General features: G+C 44.5%; 2 protein-coding genes across 6 annotated transcripts in view; one reads left to right on the plus strand and one right to left on the minus strand.

Moving 5' to 3' along the window:
* Nucleotides 1–1,299, minus strand: part of bms1 (BMS1 ribosome biogenesis factor) — a 77,298-nt gene extending 75,999 nt beyond the window's left edge. The window contains exon 1 of one of the 4 annotated variants that reach the window (XM_048616356.1): nt 1,280–1,299. Coding sequence is in view for 1 of the 4 variants with exons in the window: in XM_048616354.1 (XP_048472311.1) it covers nt 174–191 (18 nt within the window). In the remaining 3 variants the exon portion in view is untranslated. Of the gene's footprint in view, nt 1–173; nt 193–980; nt 999–1,118; nt 1,221–1,279 lie in introns of those variants that run through there. The other 3 variants (XM_048616355.1, XM_048616357.1, XM_048616354.1) reach the window with 3 other exon arrangements.
* Nucleotides 1,300–13,945: 12,646 nt separating this feature from the next.
* LOC125486879 (protein FAM149B1-like) lies at nt 13,946–20,302 on the plus strand. Of its 2 annotated transcripts, none has more exons than XM_048616408.1 (5): nt 13,946–14,183; nt 18,285–18,398; nt 19,582–19,717; nt 19,938–20,080; nt 20,208–20,302. In XM_048616408.1, exons 1-5 carry the CDS (start codon nt 14,101–14,103, stop codon nt 20,224–20,226), a joined length of 495 nt encoding a protein of 164 aa, XP_048472365.1. In that variant the 5' UTR covers nt 13,946–14,100; the 3' UTR covers nt 20,227–20,302. The 2 variants fall into 2 exon arrangements, with proteins under 2 accessions (XP_048472365.1, XP_048472366.1); XM_048616409.1 differs by having other exon boundaries at nt 13,946–14,169.
* Nucleotides 20,303–24,612: the final 4,310 nt, after the last annotated feature.

Raw genomic sequence — 24,612 nt, forward strand, 5'->3', positions numbered from 1 at the left:
AAACATCTCCCCACTAAACCCCATCTTCCTCCTTCCTCCCCATTCTTCTGTCTCAGACCTCCTTTCACTCTCCGTCCCTCCACAACATGTCATACACCATCATTCTCTCCCTCCTCTCTTCTGCTTCTATTCTCCCCCTTACACAGTCCATCCCTCCCTCATAGAATACCTACAGCTTGGAAGCAGGCCATTTGGCCCATCAATTCCATACTGACTCTCCGAAGAGCATCCCACCAAACCCAACCCCCCTACCTTATCCTTGTAACCCTGCATTTTCCACAGCTAATCCACCCAGCCTGTACATCCATGGGCACAGTGGGCAATTTAGCATGGCCAATCCACCTAACCTGCACATCTTTGAACTGTGGGAGGAAACCGGAGCACTCAGAGGAAACCCACGCAGACACGGGGAGAATGTGCAAACAGGTGCCCGAGGCTGGAATCAAACCCAGGTCCCTGGCGCTGTGTGGCAGCAGTCTTAACCACTGAGCCGCTGTACCACACACATTCCTCCTGCTTCACCCATCCCCACCGTCACCTTGTCCTTTCGTCACCGCCTCCATCACCCACCCTCCCTCCCTCCCTCATTCTCCCCCCTTTCCTCACCACCTGTCACCCACCCTCGCCTCACCGTCTCCACCCCTCCCTCCCCTTGTCCCTTCCTCACTGCCTCCATCACCCACGCTCCCTCATTCTCCCCCCTTTCCTCACCACCTCTGTCACCCACCCTCACCACCCCTCCCTACCTCACCTCACCTCACCTCCTCTGTCCAATCACCCGCCTTCTCCCCCCTTCTTCGTCACCCACGGACCCTCCCTGTTTCCCCTTTCCACACCTCCTCCGTCACCCTCCCAGCAGCTCCTCCCTCACCCCTCTCTTCCCCAGCCCACCGCCTCCCTCCCCCGAACCTCTCTCTCCATCCCTCCACAGCCCATCCAACTCCTCCCCCCACTCACTCCCTCCTTCCTCACCCCCTTACCCTCGACCTCTCTCTCTCTCTCCCCTGCCTTCCCTACGCCGTCTCCCCCTTACTCACCCCATCTCCCCCTCGCTCCCCAGCCCGCCCTTTTTCCCCTTGACCCTCCCCTGCCTCTCTTGCGCTGTCCCTGTTCCTTACCCCACGTGAAGTATTTTCTAACCAGTGGAATTTATCTACCGGAAGTCCCTGTCCGTCTCAGAAACCCTCCGGCCCTCCGGTCTCCCAGTTTCCTGGTTCCGGGCCCCAGCTCATTCGTTCCCTGACAGTTCCCCTCCCTCACATTTTCCCTTCTTTCTCACCCGGATAGTTTTCTCGCACAATTTTTTATTAGATCGGACGGGTCATTCATGCTTATGCTTATGTCTTGCCTGTGGTAACCGAGCGGTTGAAATACCATAAATCAGGACCTGACCGGATCATTGTTCATTTACATAGCGCCTTCAAAAGCTTTGTTTTGTTTAATTGCGTTGCATTAAAGATTAAGTGCTTCCATTAACACTTACAGCCCTAATGTGACAAACAGTGCCTATTGCAGTAGGATAATATTCAGCTCATACTACTAGGTGAATATGTCAGTGGGATCAGTCTGGGTGAATGTGGCAGTGTGATAAGTTTGGATAACTTCAAATGGGAATAGATGGGACAAATTACAAACAGATGAGTGCAGATCTTGACAAATGTATAAATAAGCAGGGAAAGAGGGATACAGACCCCGTAGAGGCAAAAGTTTTTTCGTTTAGAAAGGCATCGTGTGTCAGCATAGTCTTGGTTCCTGTTCTCTACTATTCTTCAAGAGTTCTTGTGACACAGTAGTAGTGTCTCTACTTCAGAGTCAGGAGTCCTGAGTTCAAGTCCCACCTTTCCAAAGGTGTGTCCTCACATCACTGTGCAGATTGATTAAAAAATATCTGGATGAGTTGGTTATGGCATCACTGCGTGAATTTCCAAGCAAGAATAACAGCACATCATTTTCTGCTGAAGTACTTTACAGCCTTTGTGATTCAAAATTGAGCTCAATAATTTCAAATCATAAACCCTGTTCTCCATCTAATTAGTCCCACCCCTTCCTAGTCTCTTGTTTCTATTGATTTGCTCTCAGCAAACCTTACCTATTTTCTGCTATTAACACCTAAAATTCACTAGGATTAACTGGATTAACCAGGACTGATTGAGAACATTTGTTTGGTAGGAAAGTCTATATTTTTAGTTTTGAAAAGCCTAATTTAGTTTGTAATTGACATTAAACTGACATCAATGGTTTAAATTTTGTACTCGCTAGCCTGAAGCAGGGTTGTTTTCAAATAAGGGTTGCAGTTGGACAGCAGATGAATTAAAAACCAGCTATAATAGTCTTTTTGGCTGCATAAATAAGTAGCCAGCGTAGTATGGCCAAGCTATTGAGAGAATGATTTATAATAGAGTGCTGGAGTTGGGTGTCTCAAGAAGTTAAGTAGGAAAAGGAGAGATTCATTTGTTTTTGCTTAAATGAAGCATCTAATTGGTGAGTAGGGTTGGTAACTATTGTAGTCTTTAATGTAAAAGTAGGGACTTTAGTTTGAGTCTAGGTCTCTCGTCTATTTTTTTCTCTTTTTAAGACTGATACTGTGAAAAATTATAATAAAGTGTAAACAACATGGATACTGGAGTGATTAATTAATAATTTAAATATGATAGGATAGAGATGGCAGGTCAGATGATGTGTTGTGAAGCTGCAGGATATCAAGGTGACCCTGAAGTAACATTTAACAAGTGAAGGTGGTAGCACAAGTAAACCGGGTGGCAAAAGAAGCATGTGGGATGCTTACTTTCATTTGCCAGGGTGTAGAATATAGAAACAAGGAAGTCTTGTTACAACTCTATAAAATGTTGGTGAGGCCACACATGAACTGTGTGCATTTCTGGTCACCACACTATTGGAAGGACATCATTGCACTGGAGAGGGTGTGAAGGAGATTCACCAGGATGTTGCCTGGGATGAAAAGTCTCAGTTACAAGGAGAGACTAGATAGACTGAGCTTGTTTCCCTTGGAACAGTGGAGGCTGAGTGGAGATCTGTTTGAGGTATACAAAATTATGATTGTGAGAATCTTTTCCCAGTGTCTGAGACCAGAGGGTATAGGTTTAAGCTGAAGAGTCAGTGGTTTACAGGAGATGGGGGAAAAAAACAATTTCACTCAGATGGTGATAGAAATGTGGAATGTGCTGCCTGAAAGGGTGGTGGAGGCAACTACTCTTGCAATGTTTAAGAAGCTTCTGAATGGGCACTTAAGATGCAAGGGCAATAGTGGGCTATGGGCCAAATGCAGGTAAATGGGATAAATGTAGTCTGGTAAGCAAGGACATGGTGGGCTGAAGGGCCTGTTACTGTGTTGTATGATTCTTAAGTATTTGCAGCTTGAGCAACTTCAAATCCAAGTTGAAGAGCTGGAGTCTGGGCTGCAGACATTGCACTGTGTTAGGAAGGAGGAAAGTTACCTGGATACTTCCAGGAGGTGGTCCATTCCATGAGATTAGGTATTTCAAATTTGGCTAGTGATCAGGGATAGCAGTATATTACCAGAGGTGAGGAAGGTATGGGGACCAAGAGGTGGCTTTCGAGGAGGCTCTGCTCCTACAATTGTCCAGCAGTTAGGAGGTTCTTGCAAGCTGAGGGGACTGCAGACAAGATGTGCAAACTGACTACAGCACTGTGGTAAAGAGCCATTCAAGTGGGGTTGGGGTGTGCTAGTGGGGCAGTAGGAATGTAGTAGTGGTAGGGGACAGAATAACTCAGGCAACAGATGCTGTTCTCTGCAGCCCTCAGCATGAGTCCCAAAATCTCTCTTGCCTGCCCAGAACAAGGGTTAAGGACCATCTTTTGGGCTGAAGAGGAAGTTGTCACGGGAGGGGAGGGATCTAAATGTCATCATTGACATTGATACCAATCACATTGATATGCCTAGAATGCAGTTTTGCTGAAAGATTTTGAACAGTTGGGTGCTAAATTACAAGCAGAGACTCCAAAATAATTATTTTGTGATTACTAACTGAGCCACAGGCAAACTGACATAGGGAAAACATAGAATTCCTACAGTTTGGAAAGATTTCTGCAACAACCCTCTAAAAATCATCCCGCCATATCCCCGATTTACCATGGCCAACCTATCTAATCTGCAATTCCCTGGACACTAAGGACAACTTAACATGGCCAAACTACCTAACCTTTACATCTTTGGGCTGTGAGGAAACCAGACCAAGCAGCAAAAACCCACACAGATACTGAGAGAATCTGCAAACTCCACACGGACAGTCCCCCAAAGCTAGAACTGAACCTGGGTCCCTAGTGCTGTAAGGCAGCAGCGATAACCACTAAACTATTACTGTCAAAGGTTAGTATGGATGGAATGGGTTTCAGTTTAAGTGGCATTGATATCAGTATTGGGGTAAAAGGGAATTGTTCTGTTGGGAAAGGTGTCACTTGAACCATGCTGTAACTGGTGTACTGCAAATTGAATAAATAGTGCTGTAGCAAGGACTTTAAAATGGAAATAGAGAAGATTCTGAAGAAGGGCTTACAAAGGAAACGTTATGACAGCATTGTCGTGTGAACCTTCCCTGAACTGTGTCCTACACAAACATGACACGGTGTGGAGCTGGATGAACATTGCAGGCCAGGCAGCACCAGTGGAGTAGGAAAGTTGACGTTTTGGGTTGGGACCCTTCTTCAGAAATGGGGGTGGGGGTGGTGGGGGTGGGGGGGGGGTTGGGGGGAGGCTGAAGGGGGCTCAGAAATAAATAGAGAGAGGAGGGGTTGGGCTGGGGAAGATAGGTGGGATGGTGATAGGTGAATGCAGGTAGGGAGTGGTGGGGATTGGTCAATGAGGTGGGAGGAGCGGATAGGTGGGAGAGAAGACGGACAGGTTGTGTCAGGTCAAAGAGGTGGGGATGAGTGGGAGGGTTGGTCATGGGGTGAGGCCAGGGGTGGGGAGATTTTGAAACTGGTAAAATCCACATTTAGGCCGTAGGGCTGTAGGCTCCCAAGGAATATGAGGTGCTGTTCCTCCAGTTTCCAGGTGGCATCATTGTGACACGGGAGGAGGGCCAAGATGGGCATGTCACCCAGGGAGTGGGAGGGGGAATTGAAATGATTCACAAACAGAAGCTGTTGTCATTTGTCGTGAACAGAGCTCAGGTGATCTACAAAGTGGTTTCCGAGCCTCCGCTTGGTCTCACCGATGTAGAGGAGGACATATCCTTACAGTGTGGAAGCAGGCCATTCAGCCTATCAAGTCCACACCCACCGTCCAAAGAGCATCCCACCCAGACACCCCCACCCCCATTTCTGAAGAAGGGTTCCCACTATTCCACCAAGACTGCACATCCCTGGCAACTTAACATGGCCAATCCACTAAAGCTGGCACATCTTTGGACTGTGGGAAGAAACCAGAGCACCCAGAGAAAACCTGCACAGGCAGTGTCCCAAGGCTGGAATTGAACCCAGGTCCCTAGCACTGTGAAGCAGTAGTGCTAACCACTAAGCCACACTATGGTATGTGGGATTAGTTATGTAACCGGGCAAAACTGCCTACTAACTGAAGCTCATCTGGACTTCAAACAGGCACTACAACTGGCTTAATCGTTTGGAAATGCGTCAAGTGGAGCATATGAGTTGCAGGGTATTCTGATGGAAGACCCTCGCCAGTTCCTCTGCGCTTGAGGATAACCACTTAAGTGAAGGCAATTGCAGTCCTGAACAGAGGGACTCTAGGTCAGCCAACAGCAAAACTCCAAAACAAAGCCAAGACTTGGCCAAACAGTTAAAATTTTCTTCAGGATCCAGGCTGGCAAGCCATTGTAGTTGCTGCTGGTATGTGGACTCCAGACAGCAAAAGAGTCCCACTGGACCTAAATGGAGTTAGGGAACTCATAGGCTGATATCCAGGAGAATGCACACCCTGGAAAGTCCACCTATGTCTGGTTTAAAAAAAACAGTTGGTGCAGGGAGCTGGGATTCAGATTCCTGGATCATTGGGATCTTCTCTGGGGCAGAGGTGACCTGTTCAGGAGGGATGGGTTGCACCTGAACTGGAGGGGGACCAATATCCGGGCAGGCAGATTGGCTACTGCTGCAAAGTAGGGTTTAAACTAGATTGGCAGGGAGGCAAGTGTGAGGCTGGAAGGAGATACAGTAATCAGAAATAGCAAGTTCAAGAGACAGGTCTGGCTGAACAGGACAGTTAGCGAGGAATGCATTTTGGTTTAAATTGCATCTATTTCAATGCAAGAGAGTTTGCACGTTCTCCCTGTGTCTGTGTGGGTTTCCTCCGGTGCTCCGGTTTTCTCCCACAGTCCAAAGATGTGCAGGTTAGGTGGATTGGCCATGCTAAATTGCCCCGTAGTGTTCAGGGATGCATAGATTAGTGGGATAGGTCTGGGTGGGATGCTTTTTGTGTCGTTGTGGACTTGTTGGGCCAAAGGGCCTGTTTCCTCACTGTAGGGATTCTATGATTCTAATCATCGTTAGACACAGGTGAGATTTTGGAAGCCTGGAGGGTAGCAACTGTTGTGCCCTTATTCAAGAAGGGCTGCAAAGAAAAACCTGAGAACTAAAGACCAGTAAGCTTACCATTTGTGGTAGGTAAGTTACTTGAGAAGATTCTGAGGGATAAGATATACATGCATTTAGAAAGGCAGGGTTTGATTAGGAGTAGTCAGCATGGCTTCGTGTGTGGGAGATCATGCCTCACAAATTTGTTAGAGTACTTTGAAGTGACCAGGAAGGTTGATGAGGGCAGGCTGGTGGACGTAGTCTACATGGATTTCAGTAAGGCCTTTGATAAGGTACCACATGGTAGGCTGCTCTGGAAGGTTAGATCACATGGAATCCAGGGAGAATTGACAAATTGGATACACAACTGGCTTGATGGTAGGAAGCATTGAGTGATAGTGGAAGGATGCTTGTTCGACTGGAGGTCTGTGACTAGTGGTGTACCTCAGGGGTCAGTGTTGGGCCCATTGCTGTTCGCTATCTATACCAGTGCTTTGGATGAGAATGTACAAGTCATGATTAGTAAGTTTGCGGATGACACTAAAATAGGCGTCATTGTGGACAGTGAGGAAGGTTATCAGAAATTGCAGCAGGATCTTGATCAGTTGAGGAAGTGAGCCAAGAAATGGCAATGGAATTTAATATTGATAAGGCTGAGGTATTGCATTTTGGAAAGTCAAATCAAGATAGGAGTTTCATAGTGAATGATAGGGCTTTATGGAGTGTTGTGGAACAGAGGGACCTTGGAGTTCAGATGCACGGTTCTCTGAAAGTGGAGTCAAGGGTAGACAGAGCAGTGAAGAGGCTTTTGACACACTGGCCTTCATCAGTCAGGGCATCGCGAATAGAACTTGGGAACTTACATTGCAGTTGTACAGAATGTTGGTGGGGCCGCACTTGGAGTATTGTGTTCAGTTTTGGTCACCTTGCTACAGGAAGGATGTTATTAAACTGGAAAGAGTGCAGAAGAAATTTACAAGGATGTTGCAAGAACTCAAGGGACTGAGTTATAGGGAAAGATTAGACAAACTAGGACTGTTTTCTTTAAAGCGTAGGAGACTGAGGGGTAATCTCATAGAAATGTATAAGATCATGACTTGCAATGGACAGGGTGAATGTACTCAGTCTTTTCCCCAGGGCTGGGGAATCGAGGACTAGAGGGCATCAGTTTAAGGTAAAAGGGGAAAGAATACATGGGAACTTGAGGGGCAACTTTTTTACACAGAGAGTCGTACGCATATGGAATGAGCTGCCAGCAGAAGTGGTTGAGGTGGATACATTAACAACATTTAAAAGGCATTTGGGTGAATACATGGATAGGAAAGGTTTAGAAGGATATGGGACAAGTGCAGGGAAATGGGGTTCGTATGGATGGACAGTTTCGTTGGCACGGACCAGTTTGGGCCAAAGGGCCTGTCTCTGTGCTGTAGGACTCTATGACTCTGTGATTGTAGGGAACAGTTAAATTGCTGAGCAAAATCCGAATCAAATCCAAAGCAAAATAAACATCTGATTAAATGGTCACCCGCTTCTAATGAAGAACCAGTCTTCAACAAAATCCATTCTGGACTCCAACCCTTTCATTTGCACAATACCCTGCATAGACTGAGAACCTAAACTGGGTAACCTTTACAGATTACGGGATCAACTTTGGTTCTGCTCTTTAATGAGAAGCAGTTGGTTCAGTTACCACTGAATGTTGTAAAAGGGTCAGCTCGAGCTTGATGGAGTGAAATTGGGCAGCACAGTGGCACAGTGGTTAGCACTGCTGCCTCATGGCTCCAGGGACCCGGGTTCAATTCTAGCCTCGGGTGACTGTCTGTGTGGAGTTTGCACATTCTCCCCGTGTCTGCCTCCGGGTGCTCTGGTTTCCTCCCACAGTCCAAAGATGCGCAGGCAAAGCAGACTGGCCATGCTAAATTGCCCCAAGTGTTCAGGGATGTGTAGACTAGATAGGTTATAGGGGGATGGGTCTGGGTGGGATGCTCTGAGGGTCGGTGTGGACTTGTTGGGCCAAAGGACCTGTTTCCACACTGTAGGGATTCTATGATTCACCTAGATTAGCTCAACGTTTTTAGATTAGAAAATGGTTGCCTGAGTGAAGTCCTAATTAAATACCCATAAGTTTTTCAGGTAGGTCTAGGGATTATCAAAGGAGCCAAGGCTACCTGGCATGTTGACCAGGAAGCAATTCTATGATTCTATAAGGCCTGCCCAGTGCCATTTGTCTTAAAGGGAAAGGTAGAGGTAGAAATCAGGATGCTGGAAAATGAAGTACAGTTTGCGGAATGAGCAGGACTGTTCGTGTCAATGGTGAAGCCCAACAGATCGGTTCACCTTTGTTGGGGATTTTAAACAAATAGTAACCAGATTTTCGTAACTGGCTAAATACCCTGTTCTTCGCATAGAGGATTTTTATGCAAAGCTGGCAGGGGAGTTGTCCATCACTAAGCTGTCCATGAGCCATGCATACTTCAATTGCAGTCAGATGAGAATTCCCAGAAGTATGCTACAATTAATACCCATAAGGGTTTGTACCAATATATGAGACTGCCGTTTGAGGTATTATCAGCCTGTGTGACTTTTCAGTGGACGATGGAGAACATTTTACAAGGTCAACCCTAGGTTGCCATTTATCTAGATGATGTGCTAACAATGGGGAAGACTATTAAGGAGCACCTAGAGAACTTGGACGTAGTCCTTAGGCATTTCTCCAAGGTGGGCGTATGCCTTGGAAGGGAAAAATGTGTGTTCCAGGCACCCCAAGTGACATACCTGGGCTACAGAGCCAACAAGACCAGGATACACCCGGTGGAAAGATAAAGTGAGGGTGATCAAAGGTGTCCTGGCTCCCACATCTGTACCGGAGCTTAGGTCTTTCCTTGAGCTGGTGCATCATTATGAGAAGATCATACATAACCTGGCCTTCATCCCGTGTATCAACACTTAAAAAACTGTCAGCCTTGGAACTGGTTGCATAGCCAAGTCATTGTTTCCAGGGAAGTCAAGAAACAGCTATCATCCTCCAAGGTGTTGACAGACTATGATCCCAAGCGAGATCTAGTATTAACATGCAATGCTTCCTAGTGTGTCATCGGGGTAGTATTAGCTCACAGATGTCCCAATGGAGAAGAAAACCCAATAGCGTATGCATCCAGGACTTTGGCAAATGCAGAGCATATATATGCCCAGATCAAGAAAGAAGGTTCGGCAGTCATACTTAGAGTCATGAAGTTCCACCAATACCTTTGTGCACGTAAATTTGTAATAATAATGGACCACGAATCCCTGCTAGGTCTACTTAAAGAAGACAAAGCAGTGCTGCCCATAGCTTCAGACTGAATTCAGTGGTGGTCTCTAATACTAAGTGCATATAATTACAAATTGGAACACGTCTGGGAAACAAAGTGGCAAATGCAGATGCATTCAGCCAATACCCGCTGGCACTTACACCGCCGGTGTATTGCCACTGGAACTACATAAGTATTTTGCATTAGATTTTACTGTGGAGAAGGATATTGAAGCTCAAGAATTTGGAGAAATAAATAGTGATTAATAGTGTCCATATAACAACAGGTGGTGGTGCTTGATGTCTTATAATGCATAACGGTGGAAAAATCTTTGGGACCTGATCAGGTGTATTCCAGAACTTTGTTGGAAGCTAAGGAAGTGATTACTGGGCCTCTTGCTGAGATATTTGTATCATTGATAGCCACGGGTGATGTGCTAGAAGACTAGAATTTGGCTAATGTGATGCCGCTATTTAAGAAAGGTGGTAAGGAAAAGCCTGGGAATTATAGACTGGTGGGCCTGACGTCAGTGGCAGTCAGTTGTTGGAAGAGATTCCGAGGAACAGGATTTACATTTGGAAAGGCAAGGAATGATTAGGAATAGTAAACATAGCTTTATGTGTGGGAAATTGTGTCTCACTGACTTGATTGAGTTTTTTTGAAGAAGTGACAAAGAAGATTGGTGAAGGCAGAGTTGTGGACGTTGTCTAATGGACCTCAGCACGGCAATTGACAAGATTCCACATGGTAGACTGGTTAGCAAGGTTAGATCACAAGGAATACAGGGAGAACTAGCCATTTGGGTGCAGAATTGGCTCAAAGGTAGAATACAGAGGGTGGTGGTAGAGAGTTGTTTTTCACACTGGAGACCTGTGACCAGTGTGTGCTGCAGGGATCAATGCTAAATCCATTTCTGTCATTTATATAAATGATTTGGATGTGAATATAGGAGGTATGTTTACTAAGTTTGCAGAAGACATCAAAATTGGTCGTGTGGTGGACAGGGAAGAAGGTTATCTCAGATTACAACAGTACGTTGATCAGCTGGGCAAAAGGACCAATGAGTGTCAGATGGAGTTTAATTTAAATAAATATGAGGTGCTACATTTTGGTAAGACAAATCAGTACAGGGTTCATACACTTAATGGTAGGGTCCTGGGGAGTGTTCCCAATCAAAGAGACCTTGGGGTGCTGGTTCATAGTTCATTGAAAGCAGAGTTGCAAGTAGACACAGCGTAGTGAAGAATGCATTTGGTACGCTTGACTTTATTGGTCAATGCATTGAGTATCGGAGTTGGGGGTCATGTTGCAGCTGCACAAGACATTGATCAGGCCACTTTTGGAATACTGCATTCAATTCTGGTCTCCCTGTTACAGGAAAGATGTTGTGAAACTTGAAAGGTTCAGAAAAGATTTACAAGGATTTTGCCAGGGTTGGAGGATGTGAGCAATAGAAAGAGGCTCAACACTCTGGGGCTATTTTCCTTGGGGCGTCAAAGGCTGAGATGTGATTTTATGGAGGCTTATAAAATCATGAAGGAGATGAATAGGGTAAATAGCCAAGCTAAGGGAGTCCAAAACTAGAGGCACAGGTTTAAGGTGAGAGGTTAAAGATTTAAAAGGGACCAAAGGGGCAACTTTTTCATGCAGAAAGTGATGCGTATATGGAATGAGCTGCCAGAGGAGGGGATGGAGGCTGGTACAATTACAACATTTAAAAGGCACCTGGATGGGTACATGAATAGGAAGGGCTTAAAGGGATATTAGCTGGACCAGAGGTTTATTTCCATGCTGTACATCTCTATGACTCCAAGAGTCCGTCATGGTTTTAAATTTTCTGGACCCACTAGCAGTCACAGCTGACAATATCAGACTTTAGATGCAGAAAGATTCAGTCCTGGCAAAACTGAAACAGCTGATGGTCATGGGGGAAACTAAAGGACTGTCACAACCAGAGCTGAAACCTTTTTAGATCTGGAGAGATCAGATTCCAATAGAGGATGGCATACTAGTATGGAAAGCAAGAGTGTCCTGAGCAAAAGTCACTGCCAGATACTGGCTTAAATCAACCAGGGTCATCCAGGGACAGTGGGAACTGCAGATGCTGGAGAATCTGAGATAACAAGGTGTCGAGCTCATGTTTCGGGCCTAGACCCTTCCTCAGAAAACTTTCATTTTTCATTTTTCTTGTTATCTCAGGGTCATCCAGGGGTTTACAAAATGAAGATGCTGGTGAGAAGTTATGTCTGGTGGTCAGGTTTGGACACAGACATAGCTGCATTGGTGGGGCAGTGCCCAGAGTGCCAACAAGGGCAAAAATTAATGCTAGCAGCTCCCCCAAATTTGTGGGAATTTTAAAAAAAATTCATTTACGGGATGTGGGCATCACCGGCAAGGCCAGCATTTGTTGCCCATCCTTAATTATCCAGAGGCCAGTTAAGTATCAACCACATTGCTGTGGGTCTGGGGTCACGTGTAGGCCAGACCAAGTAAGGATGGCAGTTTCTTTCCCTAAAGGACTTTAGTGAATGGCCGGGTAAACCTTAGACTCGGTTACATATCGACTATGCAGGTCCTTTCATTGGCTCGATGTTCTAAGTCATTGTTGATGCCCACTGAAAATGTCTGGACGTGCAGAGAGTTCATTCGTCAAACACAGTGACAACAATAGAAAACCTGTGTGCGTCTTTTGCAACACAATAACCTCCGTAGGTATTTTTCACAGATAACGGGCCATTGTTTTCCAGCAGGGAATTTGTGTACTTCCTAAGGTCGAATGGTATTCATCATAAAGGGGCAGCTCCATTTCATCCATCATGCAATGGTCTGGCAGAAAGAGCAGTCCAAACTCTGAAGGCAGGCTTAAAGAAACAGCCTATAGCTTCACTAGATATCAAGCTGTCCTGGTTACTATTTGTTTATCGGACCACTCCTCATGCAACTACAGTGATAGCTCCAGCAGAGTTGCTAACAGGGAGAAGACTCTGCACCAGGTTAAATCTGATCTTTCCAAACCTGGGAGGAAGGTGAAACGGCATCAGGATCACCAATACCGGACACAAGACACAGCTTACTTCAGGGGACGAAGGTTGGTGTACGAACCATGGGATGGCCTTGCATGGTAGGTAAGAGGCATGGTCGATGCTAGGTCAGGTCTAGTGATGTATAAAGTTGGGGTAGGTGCGACAGTCCTGAACAAGCACATGAGCCATACGAAAGCTGCAAACTCGCAAACGTGCCCAGCTCCTCGACTACCTTTCTGGCTGTTCTGGAACCCATTGTTCTCCCTCACTGTCAAGCATTGAAGATACCTTGGAATTTGAGATGGCCATTTGGATGTTGTGCCTTGACACCTTTGCCACTTGAAGAGGAGAATGAATTTCTTTGATATGCTCTGGGCACAAGAGGCAAGTTACTGCCTGTATGAAAGGTAGAGTCGACGGAACCTGACCGGTGTTGAAACGCTCCAGAAGGAGCTAAATTAAAAAAAGAACCAGCCTATGTCAGCGGACTCAGAGAGGGAGGAATGTAGTGATTGTAAGGAGGTCAGGCAGGTGGACCTCATAGAATATGAGTTCTGTGATTGGGGCTGTTAATCTGTTCAAATCAGGGAGCCCTGGCTGACAGATATAAACAGGAGTGTCAGAGGTTCTGCTCACTTTGAGAGCTGGCTCTGAGTAACCTGCAGTGTCAAAGACTCTTGGCATGTTAATAAAGGGTGACTTGGTGATGAGCTACTGGCCTTTGTGGAGTTATTTCAGATGTGGACATTGCTGGCTGGCTGGCCAGCAGTTATTGCCTATCCATTGCTGCCCTTGAGAAGTGATGGTGAGCTGCCTTCTTGAACCACTGGAGTCCACATGCTGTAGGTTCACCCAAAGTGTCCAGAATTTTGACCTGGGGAAGGAAGGTCAGTCTATGTGAATAGTCCCGTGGGTAGGAAACAGGTCAGTCTTGGCGGGGGGTGGAGGTGAGGGCTATCTCTCTGAAGGGGGGAGTCAGTCATCGAAGAGAGAGGGTCAGTCTGGGAAGGAGTGTCAATTTGAAGAGGGAGGTCAGTCGGGAATGGCTGGTCAGTCTGGGGATTAGTTCCTGATGAACTCCATCTCCCAGCAAGCCCCCCGACGCCTCCAGGTTTCCATGGCAGCACGGCCCAGTCAGGCGCTAAATCCCCAGCACTGAGAGAGCCTGGAATGGGCCCATCCTGCCTCGGTGCCGAGAAATAACCTGGGACTGGGTGTGCCGTGCCCGGCTCCGGCGAAAGAGAGCGAATCCCAGGCCTCCGAGGCAGATAGTCGGTGCGATGTGCGGTGACAGGCGACGAAATGATCCACAGATACAGCCGGAGGCCGCTGTCCACGCCGCCAGAGATGTGAGTGTGGGCCGGTGGGTGAGATTCCTGATCTCAGGCCGGAGACCAGCCCTTCGGCTCCTTCCCGTTGGACAGGCAGGCAAAAGCCGCTCGGCCCCTCTACCCGCTTCGGTTGTACAGACACAAGCTGCTGCCTGTTCTGGCTCCGGGTGCCCATTGTGCACCATCGCCTTGTCCACCTCCACAACTAGGGATGAGTAACAAACTCTGGCCTTTGCAGTCTTGTCCACATCTAACGAAAGAATGAAAACGCAGTCCGCCTAGTAGGGACCCCATCCAACACCTTCAACATTCATCCCCTTCACCAGCCTCGTACTGTGGCAGTAATCCATGTACCAGTGAAGAGTATAACATCTTGAGAGGTCTTGACAGGGTAGATGTGGAAAGGAGTTTTCTTTAACTAGGAAAATGTAGAACTAAAGGTCACTATTTAATAGTCTAGAATTGCGAATTTTAAAACACAAGAGGTGCAATTCTTTTACTGCAGAGGACTCTGATTCTTTGGACCCTAACCCTGAAAAAGTAGTGGAAGCAGAGTCTGAAATACTTTGTAAGACGCAGGTGGATAGATTTTTGTTAAGCAAGGGGGTGAAGGGCCAGGCAGGAATGTGGAATTGACATTACAATTAGATCACCCATGGTTTTATTGAATAGCAGAACAGACATAAAGGTCACAATGGCCAACTACTGATCCTTGTTTGTACATACAAGATGCAGCTCAGCAACGCCCCAAGACATCTCCAATAGTACTTTCCAAACCCAAGAACTTGAAGGAAAATGGCTGCCATCCCATGGAAATGATCTCCTGCTAGTTCCTCTCTAAGTTACACACCATTGTGACTTGGAATTGTGCAGTAATGCCATCATTGTTCCTTCGGTGTTGCTGGGTCAAAATCTAGAATACCCCCAACAGCATCTTAAAGGTGTTTCTAGCAAATAAAATACATTTCAATGAGGCCTTAAAAGCCATATCTCAAATAAAAAAGGTAAATAGTAATTGGTGGGTTGTGGCAAATTTTGATTTCTTTTCAGAAAGCTTCACAACCTACAGAAGAGGTTAAGTAAGCAAAATTAGAGAAAATGGGATTAGGAGAATATAATGGTCTGGATTGGATAATGGATATGTGAGTAGCTTGTTATTCATCATCTCTATCAATTGTTTGGATGTGGGGATTAAATGTAATATTTCCATGTTTGTAAATGACACAAACCAGATATAAGCATGACTTGAGAGGAGAATGCAAAGGTGCTTTAAAAGGATTTGAAGGTCTAAGTGATTGAGTAAATATTTGACAGTGGAATACAATATGAAGAAAGGTGAAGATCTACATTTTGGATGGAAAAGCAAGAATTAGAAAGTATTTCATGAATGGTGAGAGGCAGGGAAATTTTAAACTTAAAAGCAATTTGGGTGGCCTTGTTCCTCAGTTAGTGATAGTTAGCATTGCAGGTACAGCAAGCAGTTAAGAAGACAAGTGGTCTGTTGGCCTTTATTACAAGAGGATTTGAGTATCGGAGAAAAGATGTTTGACTGCAGTGTTATTTGGAGGCTTGATGTAATTGGAGTGATGTGTGCAGTTTTCACCTCCTTACCACAGAATGACATACTTGCCACAGAGGGTTTATAACAAAGGTTAACTCAAATATTTACTGGGATGGGGGGTCTGCCCTATGAGGAAAAATAGAAGACTGAAAGGTGATCTTATTTAAATATGGCAGCATTTTTTACGGGCTTAATAGGGTGAAGCAATAAGGTTGTTTGTCCCATCTGAAGGCTCTAAAATTAGGGATATAGTCTCAGAATAAGGTGCAGGGCATTTTGGACTGAGATGGGGGAAATTTCTTTACTCAGAGAGTGATGAATCCTTAAAATTCTATTGTCCAGATGCCCAGCGATATTGGAATTGTGCAGGAAAATGATGTTAAAGTATATGATCAACCATGATCTCATTGAGGAGCAATTCAAGCTTGAGGGCAGTCATGCCCAACCCATTAGTGAATCTTTAAGTGAAGTGATCTACTCTGGTTCCCCTACCCTGTTGATATTCTGAATCAAACTCTCTGGGCCTTTTATGACATACCTCCAATGCAGAAGATCTTGAACATGGACTTTCTGGCCCAGAGGCAGGGACACTACTACTGTGCCTGCATCCTTACATATTCTCCATTTGTTTCTAATAATTGAATTATTTAATTCTCATGATTTTTAGAATATATTTTCTAATCACTCTGGTAGGACATTACCACTGTGCCACAAGAACCTACTCTCATGAATCCGTGGTTAGTAAGTTTGTGGATGACGCTAAAATTGGTAGTATAGTGGGCAATGAAGAAGGTTATCTAAGATTACAAAGAGATTTGATCAATGGGCTGCAGAGTGGCAGATAGAGTTTAATTTGGATAAATGTGAGGTGTTGCATTTTGGTAATACCAACAAGGGCAGGGCACGTATGAGTAATGATAGGGCCCTGGATAGTGTTGTAGAACAGAGAGACTGAGGTGTTCAGGTATATAATTCTTCGAACTTTCCGTCACAATTAGACAGGGTGGTTCATAAAACATTTACCATGCTTGCCTTCATTGCTCAGAGTTTGAGTATCGGAGTTGGGATATCATGTTGGGGACATTTGCGAGGCTTCTTCTGGAGTACTGTGTGCAGTTCTAGTCACCCGGTTATAGGAAGAATATTATTAAACTAGAGACGGTTCAGAAAGATTTGCCAGAATGTTTCTGGGAAGGGAGGGTTCGAGTTATAAAACTAGGCTGGAACTTCTTATATTGGAGTGTAGGATGTTGAGGGGTGACCTTATGGAGGTTTATAAAATCATGATGGGCATCGATATGGTGAATAATAAAAGTCTAAGGTGAGGGAGTTCAAAACTAGGGGGCATATTTTTAAAGTGAGAGGAGAAAGATTTTAAAAAGGACATGAGGGGGAACTTTTTTTACACAGAGCGGTTAGTATGTAGAATGAACTGCCAGAAGAAGTGGTGGGTGCAGGTACAGTTACAACATTTAAAAGACATTAGGATAACTATATGAACAGGAAAGCTTTGGAGGGGCATGGGCCCAACACAGGCAGGTGGGACTAGTTTAGTTTGGGAACTTGATTGGCGTGGACTGGTTGGAGCAAAGGGTCAGTTTCCATGCTGTATGACTCTTTCACTCTATGACACACCACTGAATGACTTTTCCACGGCCAAATCACCTTTTTTTTTGGTTTTGAACTATTAACCACCACCAGTAATCACCCAAACAGCCAATTAGAAGTTTACATGTAAAGCCCATTATTAGTAATGTGACTCATGAATTTTGTTTTATTTCTCATGAATCTTTACCCTCTTGCCCTAATAATGTTAGCTGTCGTCAGTGTAGTTATTCAACTGCTATGGGTGGGGAAACATTCATTAGATTCCACAACTTAATCAAAAAGGTATTTCATTTTCTCAGGGCAGGAATGCCTGTCCAAATTCATTTACAAGGGAAGAACATCTACTTCAAACTTCCACTCCCAATATGAGCACCTCTAAACGTCACCTTGAAATATGCATGAGAGTTATTTATGACACACTTGTTCCAGGTGGAGAAGCCATTTAAGAAAGAGAATTCCAGTCATGGCATTGGAGCCTGAGGATTATAATCTTAAATTTCAATGATAAATTTATGGAAACACCACCATTCAACTTCCCCTTCAAGTACGCACCATCCTGATTTGGAGTATTCAAACACTATTGATGGGTCAAAATCCTAGATCTCCTTTTCAAACAGCACTTTTTACGTCCCTATCTGCCAAAGACCGCAGCAGTTCACCGTTGCCTTCTCTTGGACATTTAGGGGTGGGTATTAAATGCTAGCCTAGTCAATAAATATCACATGAATGCCAAAAAAATGTTGATTGCCTATTTGGAGCAGTGACTTTTAAAGAGAGAGACCAAGCTGCCAGTTATGTCTGTTGACCTCAGACCAGAAATGAGCAAATGTAGGGAAACCCATCTACATATCATGTTTCTAATTTTATCCATGTTTTTCTGTAGCATAATCAGAAAGATGTGTGTTTGCAAAGGGGAAAGAAATGTCAACCAATTTGATTTAAAAGTTAGTTTGTATTTTCACAGACAAAACTTGTTGCAATGCAGTGTTGAAAATCATCCGCTGCCAGATAAACTAGAAGAGTTTTCAACACCATCACCTATCACCAGTGTCGAGGATGTTGACTCCACCTGTAGTTGGTATGGACCTTGCTTCTTCCATTTTTTTTGTACTCTTGTGGCATGTTATTAACGAGTTCTGGAGTAGTATGTGTCTGCAGCAACTCATTTGGCAGCCTCTCACTTTACCAAATTGGTGAAAGTACCAATTGTGCAATATCAGATGGATAAGTATGTCTGAGATTGGATTTCAATTGTACTGATGGAGTTTTCTTCAAGAATGATGTAGTTGGGAACCCCAGTATCCTTTTTCTACACAGGGGAGACATCAAGCAGTGCTCCTCTCTGTTTTTCTGTACAGGGAGAAAAGCTCACAAAGGTGTCAGGTGAGGATAACAGGAACTGTTTGATTGCCCCATGTTGAAAATGGGTGACAGCTCGAGCTGTCAATGGGTGGAGGGACAAGAGCAGCAGATATGAAAACATCAGCCCTTGCAAATTCCCCCTCTGAGACTCTTAGCATTCTGATTTGGAACAATATCACTATTCCTTCAATACCACTGGAGCAAAATCCTGGAACTCCCTCACTAATAACATTGTGGATCTACTTGCATCAGTTGGATTGCAGCATTTCAAGAAGGAAGTTCACCACCACCTCCTCAAGGGCAACTAATGACGGATAATAACTGCTGGCCCAGTCAGCAATGCCCACATTCACTCAATATGAATAAAATTTAAATAAAAATAATAAAAAATAAAAAAGTCCCTCAAACAATTTGAGTAATTGTTGCTGTTTCTGGGAATTGTTGCAATTTGATTGTCATGTTTCATACATTAAAATAAAATAACATAACATAACATAACATCGCAAGTCTTGCCATATTTCACCCTGCACAGTGTATGGCCTGTGGCACCTTGAGATTTGCACATCTAAGCAAATACAATAGACACAGGGAAAACAACTCACTGCGTGCTTTCAAGAGATTAGAATTTAACTTCTATAAAAGATTCCTTTTAATTTGATGTCCTTGAGAATGTGCAGAAGGAAGCTGTATCCCAACATATGGCAGAGCCACCGGAGAGGGGGCAATTTCTGACAGGGTAAGAATCGGTCAGGTGTAGGTTGAAGCTCATTGTTTTTTTTCTCTGGTTTGTATGAATGTAACTTGAGAAACATTAGTGACAATGATTGTTCTGCTTCTATGAATGGAGCATATTTTCCATGATATAGGTTTATGTTTATACGTATCTGATAACGTTGTAGTGAGTCCGAGATTTCTGTGGACATCAGTAACCAACCTTCACAGGATGATTTTGGACACCCTTGGTCCGCTGCCAACAGTTATACAGGAACCAGGATCTCTACTGCCTGCAGCTCTACTTCCTCTTGGGGTGACAATGTGAGTCATACTTTTCCAAGCATTTGTTCTGCATATTGAAGGATAGGTTCTCTTGAGTATTATAGCACTATGCCCCAGAGACAGGACAGATTTGTGTGGTGCTGCAGTGTGCAGACCGTTTTTCCCCACTCAGTCACAGAACAGCAGCATCTCTTGTTAAACTGCTGATAATTTTCAGTGATGATGCATGCAATCTTTTACTGTGAATTTCACATTCTAGGAATTTGAGAAGGCAACCTCCCACCAGGTTCAACAAATGTTCTGTGAGATTGATGATCTTCTGTTTGAAGATAAGAAATGTTCTCGTGTGCAGAAGCTGGAGAAGGAGTGTCAGGAATGGAAATGCAGCTTCCCACATTTTCGGTAAGTAAAGAACCCTGATGATGTATTTCTGTTCTCTTGTAACAGATAAGATGCCAAAAAATGTTTGATTCTCATTCCATATTCCCATTGTTTTCATACTGGTTCCTGAGGCATTGTGTTTTCTTAGGATATGTTTTCATGATTGATTGGCACAGAAACAGACCATTTGGACGAATACTTGTGATAATACTTCAGAAGAGTCCTCCAACCCCTTTTCATCCTTTTAATGGCAGACTGCTTTGGAACAACCTGGAGCATAAGAAAGTCCTTAATGCTGAAATAAATGTATTATCAGCTGAAATGAAATGCTATTTTGGATTAATAATAGATTGTTTACAGATTCCAATCCATGTATCCCTTTTGTCGAGAGTTTATCAACTTCCTTACCACCCTCACCCCACACCCAGTGTTCCAAGTGCTCCCAGTTTGAGATATTTTCTAATCAGTCTGTTCAGAAATGGAACACACTGCCTGAGAGGATGGTGGAAGCAGATATTCTCGCAGTCCCTACAAAAGGTAGATAGGGGTGGGGAGGGAAATATATCTTTGGTTGTGAGGTCGAATTATAGATGGTGGAAGTGGCAGAGAATGATACGTTGGATACAGAGGTTGGTGGGGTGATATGTGAAGACAAGGGGTTTCTGTCTTTGGAGATAGTGGGAACTGTCTTTGTGTTTGTTGGGGGGAGGGGATGTGAGGGCAGAGGTGCGGGAAACGCAAAAGATGCAGTTGACAGTATTTTCGACTAACGAAGGGGGGATGTTGCGGTCCTTGAAATAAGAGGACATCTGGGATGTTCAGGAGTGGAATGCCCCATCTTCGGAGCAGACGCGGGGGAGGCAGAGGAATTGGGAGTAGGGGATCACATTCTTGCAGGAAGGTGGGTGAGAGGAGGTGTAGCCTGGGTAGCTGTCGGAGTTGGTGGGCTTGAAATAGATGTCGGTTTGAGGTGGTCACTAGAGATGGAGACAGAGAGGTCCAAGAAGGAGATGGAGGTATCGGAGGTGGTCCAGGTGAATTTAAGTTGGGGTGAAAGGTGTTAGTAAATTTGATGAATTGTTCAAGCTCCTCATGGGAGCACAAGGCAGCGCCGATAAAGTCATCAATGTAGTGGAGGAAGAGGTGGGGGATAGTGCCAGTGTAGCAGTGGAAGAGAGACTGTTCCACGTATCCTACAAAGAGAGCAGGCATAGCTTGGCCCATGCGGGTTCCCATAGCTACCTCCTTAGTCTTTAGGAAGTGAGAGGAGTTAAAGGAGAAGTTGTTAAGGGTAAGGACGAGTTTGGTTGAGCGGATGAGAGTGTCGGTGGAGGGGGACTGGTTGGGCCTGCGGGAGAGGAAGAAGCAGAGGGCTTTTAGGCCATCCGCTTGGGGAATGCAAGTGTACAGGGATTGGATGCCCTTTGTGAAGATGAGGTGTTGGGGGCCAGGGAATTGGAAGTCTTGGAAGTGGTGGAGGGGCGTGGGTGGTGTCCTGGACATAGGTGGTGAGTGCCTTGAGGGTATGACTGAAGTGTTTCCACTGTCCACCTAGGGCTTATGTGCCATTTCAGAGCTGGGAATAGAGTGCCTGCTTGGGGAGTCTCGTGTCAGTCATGCGGACAATGGACTCAGCCCATAGCACCCAATCAAGGTTGGTCAGTGCCTCAATGCTGGCCTGATTGAGGGCGCTGGTGTTGGTGTGTCTTTCTCCCCAGTAGATTCGCAGGATCTTGCACAGGCAGCATTGGTGGGCCTGCTCCAGCACCTTGAGGTGTCTGGTTGTAGACAATCCACGTCTCAGAGCCATAGTGAGCTGTAAGAAGAGGCTGAATTTGCTCAGGCTAATTTTCCTGGAGCATTGGAAGCTGAGGGGCAACCTTATAGAGGTTTATAAAATCATGAGGGGCATGGATAGGGGCATGGATAGGGTGAATAGCAAAGGTTATTTCCCAGGGTAGGGGAGTCCAAAAGTAGGAGGCATAGTTTTAAGGTGAGAGGAGAAAGATTTAAGAAGGACTCGAGGGGCAACTTTTTGATGCGGTGGGTGGTGCGTGTATGGAACGAGCTGCTAGAGGAGGTGGTAGTGGCTGGTACAGTTACAACCTGTGAAAGGCATCTGGGGTATGGGTACATGAATAGGAAGGGTTTAGCGGGATATGGGCCAAATGCTGGCAAATGGGACGAGATCAGTTTAGATATCTGGTTAATGCAGATGAGTTGGACTGAAGGGTCTGCTTCCATGTGTATGACTCAATGACTCTAACAGAGGGCATAGTCTGATGTTATAGTGCTTGGCATTTCAGACTGAATTAAGGAGAAATTTCTTCATCCTGCGAAGAATCTTTGGAATGTTTTACCTGGAGGACTGTGGCTGGTTCATTATTGATTATATTCCAGGCAAAGGAATGACCTTTGACTCAAGGGGACTCCTGTTCCTATTTATTACATTTTTCTTATATGCCAGCATATTTACACCAATAACAGAACAAACACCAGGCTAACTGATGGTCAGCAGTAGGCCTGATAGTGTGCAGCATTTGTATTCTCACAGGAATGTCATAAAATTCCCATGTGAAATAGCTTTAACTTAGGAAAAAAATAACTAAGGTTTATCACAGTTTCTTGACTTGCTTTTCATTTCTAATATTTCTAATTTCTATTTCTAATATTTATGACTGTGAGGGCATTTTTTTCCTTGTCTGGTCAGACATATTAGTAGAATTAAATCAACTACAAGTTGCATCATATCATTGCCTCGCTGAACAGGTGAAAATCTCCAAGCTGTTCAGGTTGCCTGACTAAGTGCCCATTTCCTTCAGCCTACCTGTCACTGAACTGCCCCTGCTATTTGTGTATTGTTGAGGAAAGACACATTATGTTGCGAATTTTGTGTTTTGCACACAGTAAGGCACTTCGCAAGAAATACCAATATCAACAGAAAAAATATTTATATTCTATAAGATGAGCTTGCTGATTGGTGGCATGTGGGCTCTAATTGCTAAGTGTTGCCATGGAGAATGTGCCAATTAGATGACGAATGATGGTTAATTGCTATAGTGTATTTAAATTTTGAATGGGGAATGTTGATTCCAATTTATCAAGACATTGTGCTGAGAAGTGAGCTCGAGAATGGTTAACCGATATTTTGGTGCGTATAAATAGGTGTTTTGTGTATATTTGTCTTTTTTCTGCCGTCAGTGTGTTCAATCAGCCACACTGTTAGCCGTACTGATTATCTTAAATTAGTAGTGTTAATCTTTGCACACTTGGATTAATTAGCAAAAGCTGTCGAATCGTGGAATCACATCAAATATTGGACACGGGTTCTGCAAGCACAGGCTGATTTGGGTACACTCAGTACAGTTACGTGCATGGTTTACTCAAGTATTTCTTGTCAATTTACTTGAAAAATGAAAAGCTTCAACATAATTTGTCTTTTTAGCATTAATATGATTATGAGCTACCGTAAGATTATTACTGTTTGTAGTGATTAATGTTTGCCACTGGGTTGCGACAGATTGGCTGGTTCATGTTTGCAACTTATTCTCTTGAAAAGAAGATATGGTCGTGGCCTGAGAGGTTGTTGAAATGCTGGAGAATAAACCTTAAAGTTGATGATTAAAATAATCCTCTTTCATTAGAACCCTGAATTCTCCTTTTCTCTCCACTGATGCCTGTGAGCTATCCTTGATTTTGTTGTCCTGTAAATAATAGATAATTAGTGAGTCTTGGAACACAGTCAGAAATTGCTGGAAAATCTCTACAGGTCTGGCAGCAACTGTGGAGAGAAATTAGCATTAACGTGTCGGGTCCAGTGAGCCTTCCTCAGAACACAGTTCGTCTTCAGGTAAAAATGGACCGTGTCAAATCCTATGATCTGGCTCTCCTTTGTCAAAGCGGCTCATTAATTCAGGATTGTCCTGGAAAGGGCCAACCTGTTCAACTTTTCCTTCATAATAAAGCCTTCATCTCAGGAATAAGTAAAATGAACCTTCTCTGATCTACTCAAACAATTATATCCTTGTTCAAATAAGAACAAAGTTGTAGCTAGTGCTCTCACAAAGGACTTGAACAACTGCAATAAAACCTACCTGTTCTTCTATTCCATTCCACGTGTAACAAATACTAAAATTCCATTTGCCTTCTTAATTACTTGTGTCTTAATTTTTTTTGTGACTCATGAACCAGAAAGTCCTCATTGCTCTATACTTCAGAGATCTGCAGTCTCTCTCCATTGAACTAAAGTACTGCTTTTCTGATATTCCGACCAAAGCAGAGAAGCTCATACTTTCCCACATATACTCCATGTGGCATTTTTTTTTTACCCACTCACTCAACCTGTCTATATCTCTTTGCAGGCTCTGTACCTCCTTTCTGAAGAAGGGTCCAGACCCGAAACGTCAGCTTTCCTGCTCCTCTGATGCTGCTTGGCCTGCTGTGTTCATCCAGCTCTACACCTTGTCTCCTCAGAAACTGAAGTAGTCCATGTTCATGGGGAGAAGTCTCTGCACCAAGTTAAACCTGATCTTCCAGGACCTGGATGGGTGGGG

The sequence above is a fragment of the Rhincodon typus genome, chromosome 34 (assembly GCF_021869965.1).
Source record: "Rhincodon typus isolate 14 chromosome 34, sRhiTyp1.1, whole genome shotgun sequence".
Lineage (NCBI taxonomy): Eukaryota > Metazoa > Chordata > Chondrichthyes > Orectolobiformes > Rhincodontidae > Rhincodon > Rhincodon typus.

Coding starts and splice junctions, on each gene's coding strand:
- LOC125486879 (XM_048616408.1), top strand. CDS start 14,101: ATGTGCGGTGACAGGCGACGAAATGATCCACAGATACAGCCGGAGGCC. Junction 14,184..18,284: donor AGAGATGTGAGTGTGGGCCG/GTGGGTGAGATT, acceptor GTATTTTCACAG/ACAAAACTTGTTGCAATGCA. Junction 19,718..19,937: donor CTTCCTCTTGGGGTGACAAT/GTGAGTCATACT, acceptor TTCACATTCTAG/GAATTTGAGAAGGCAACCTC.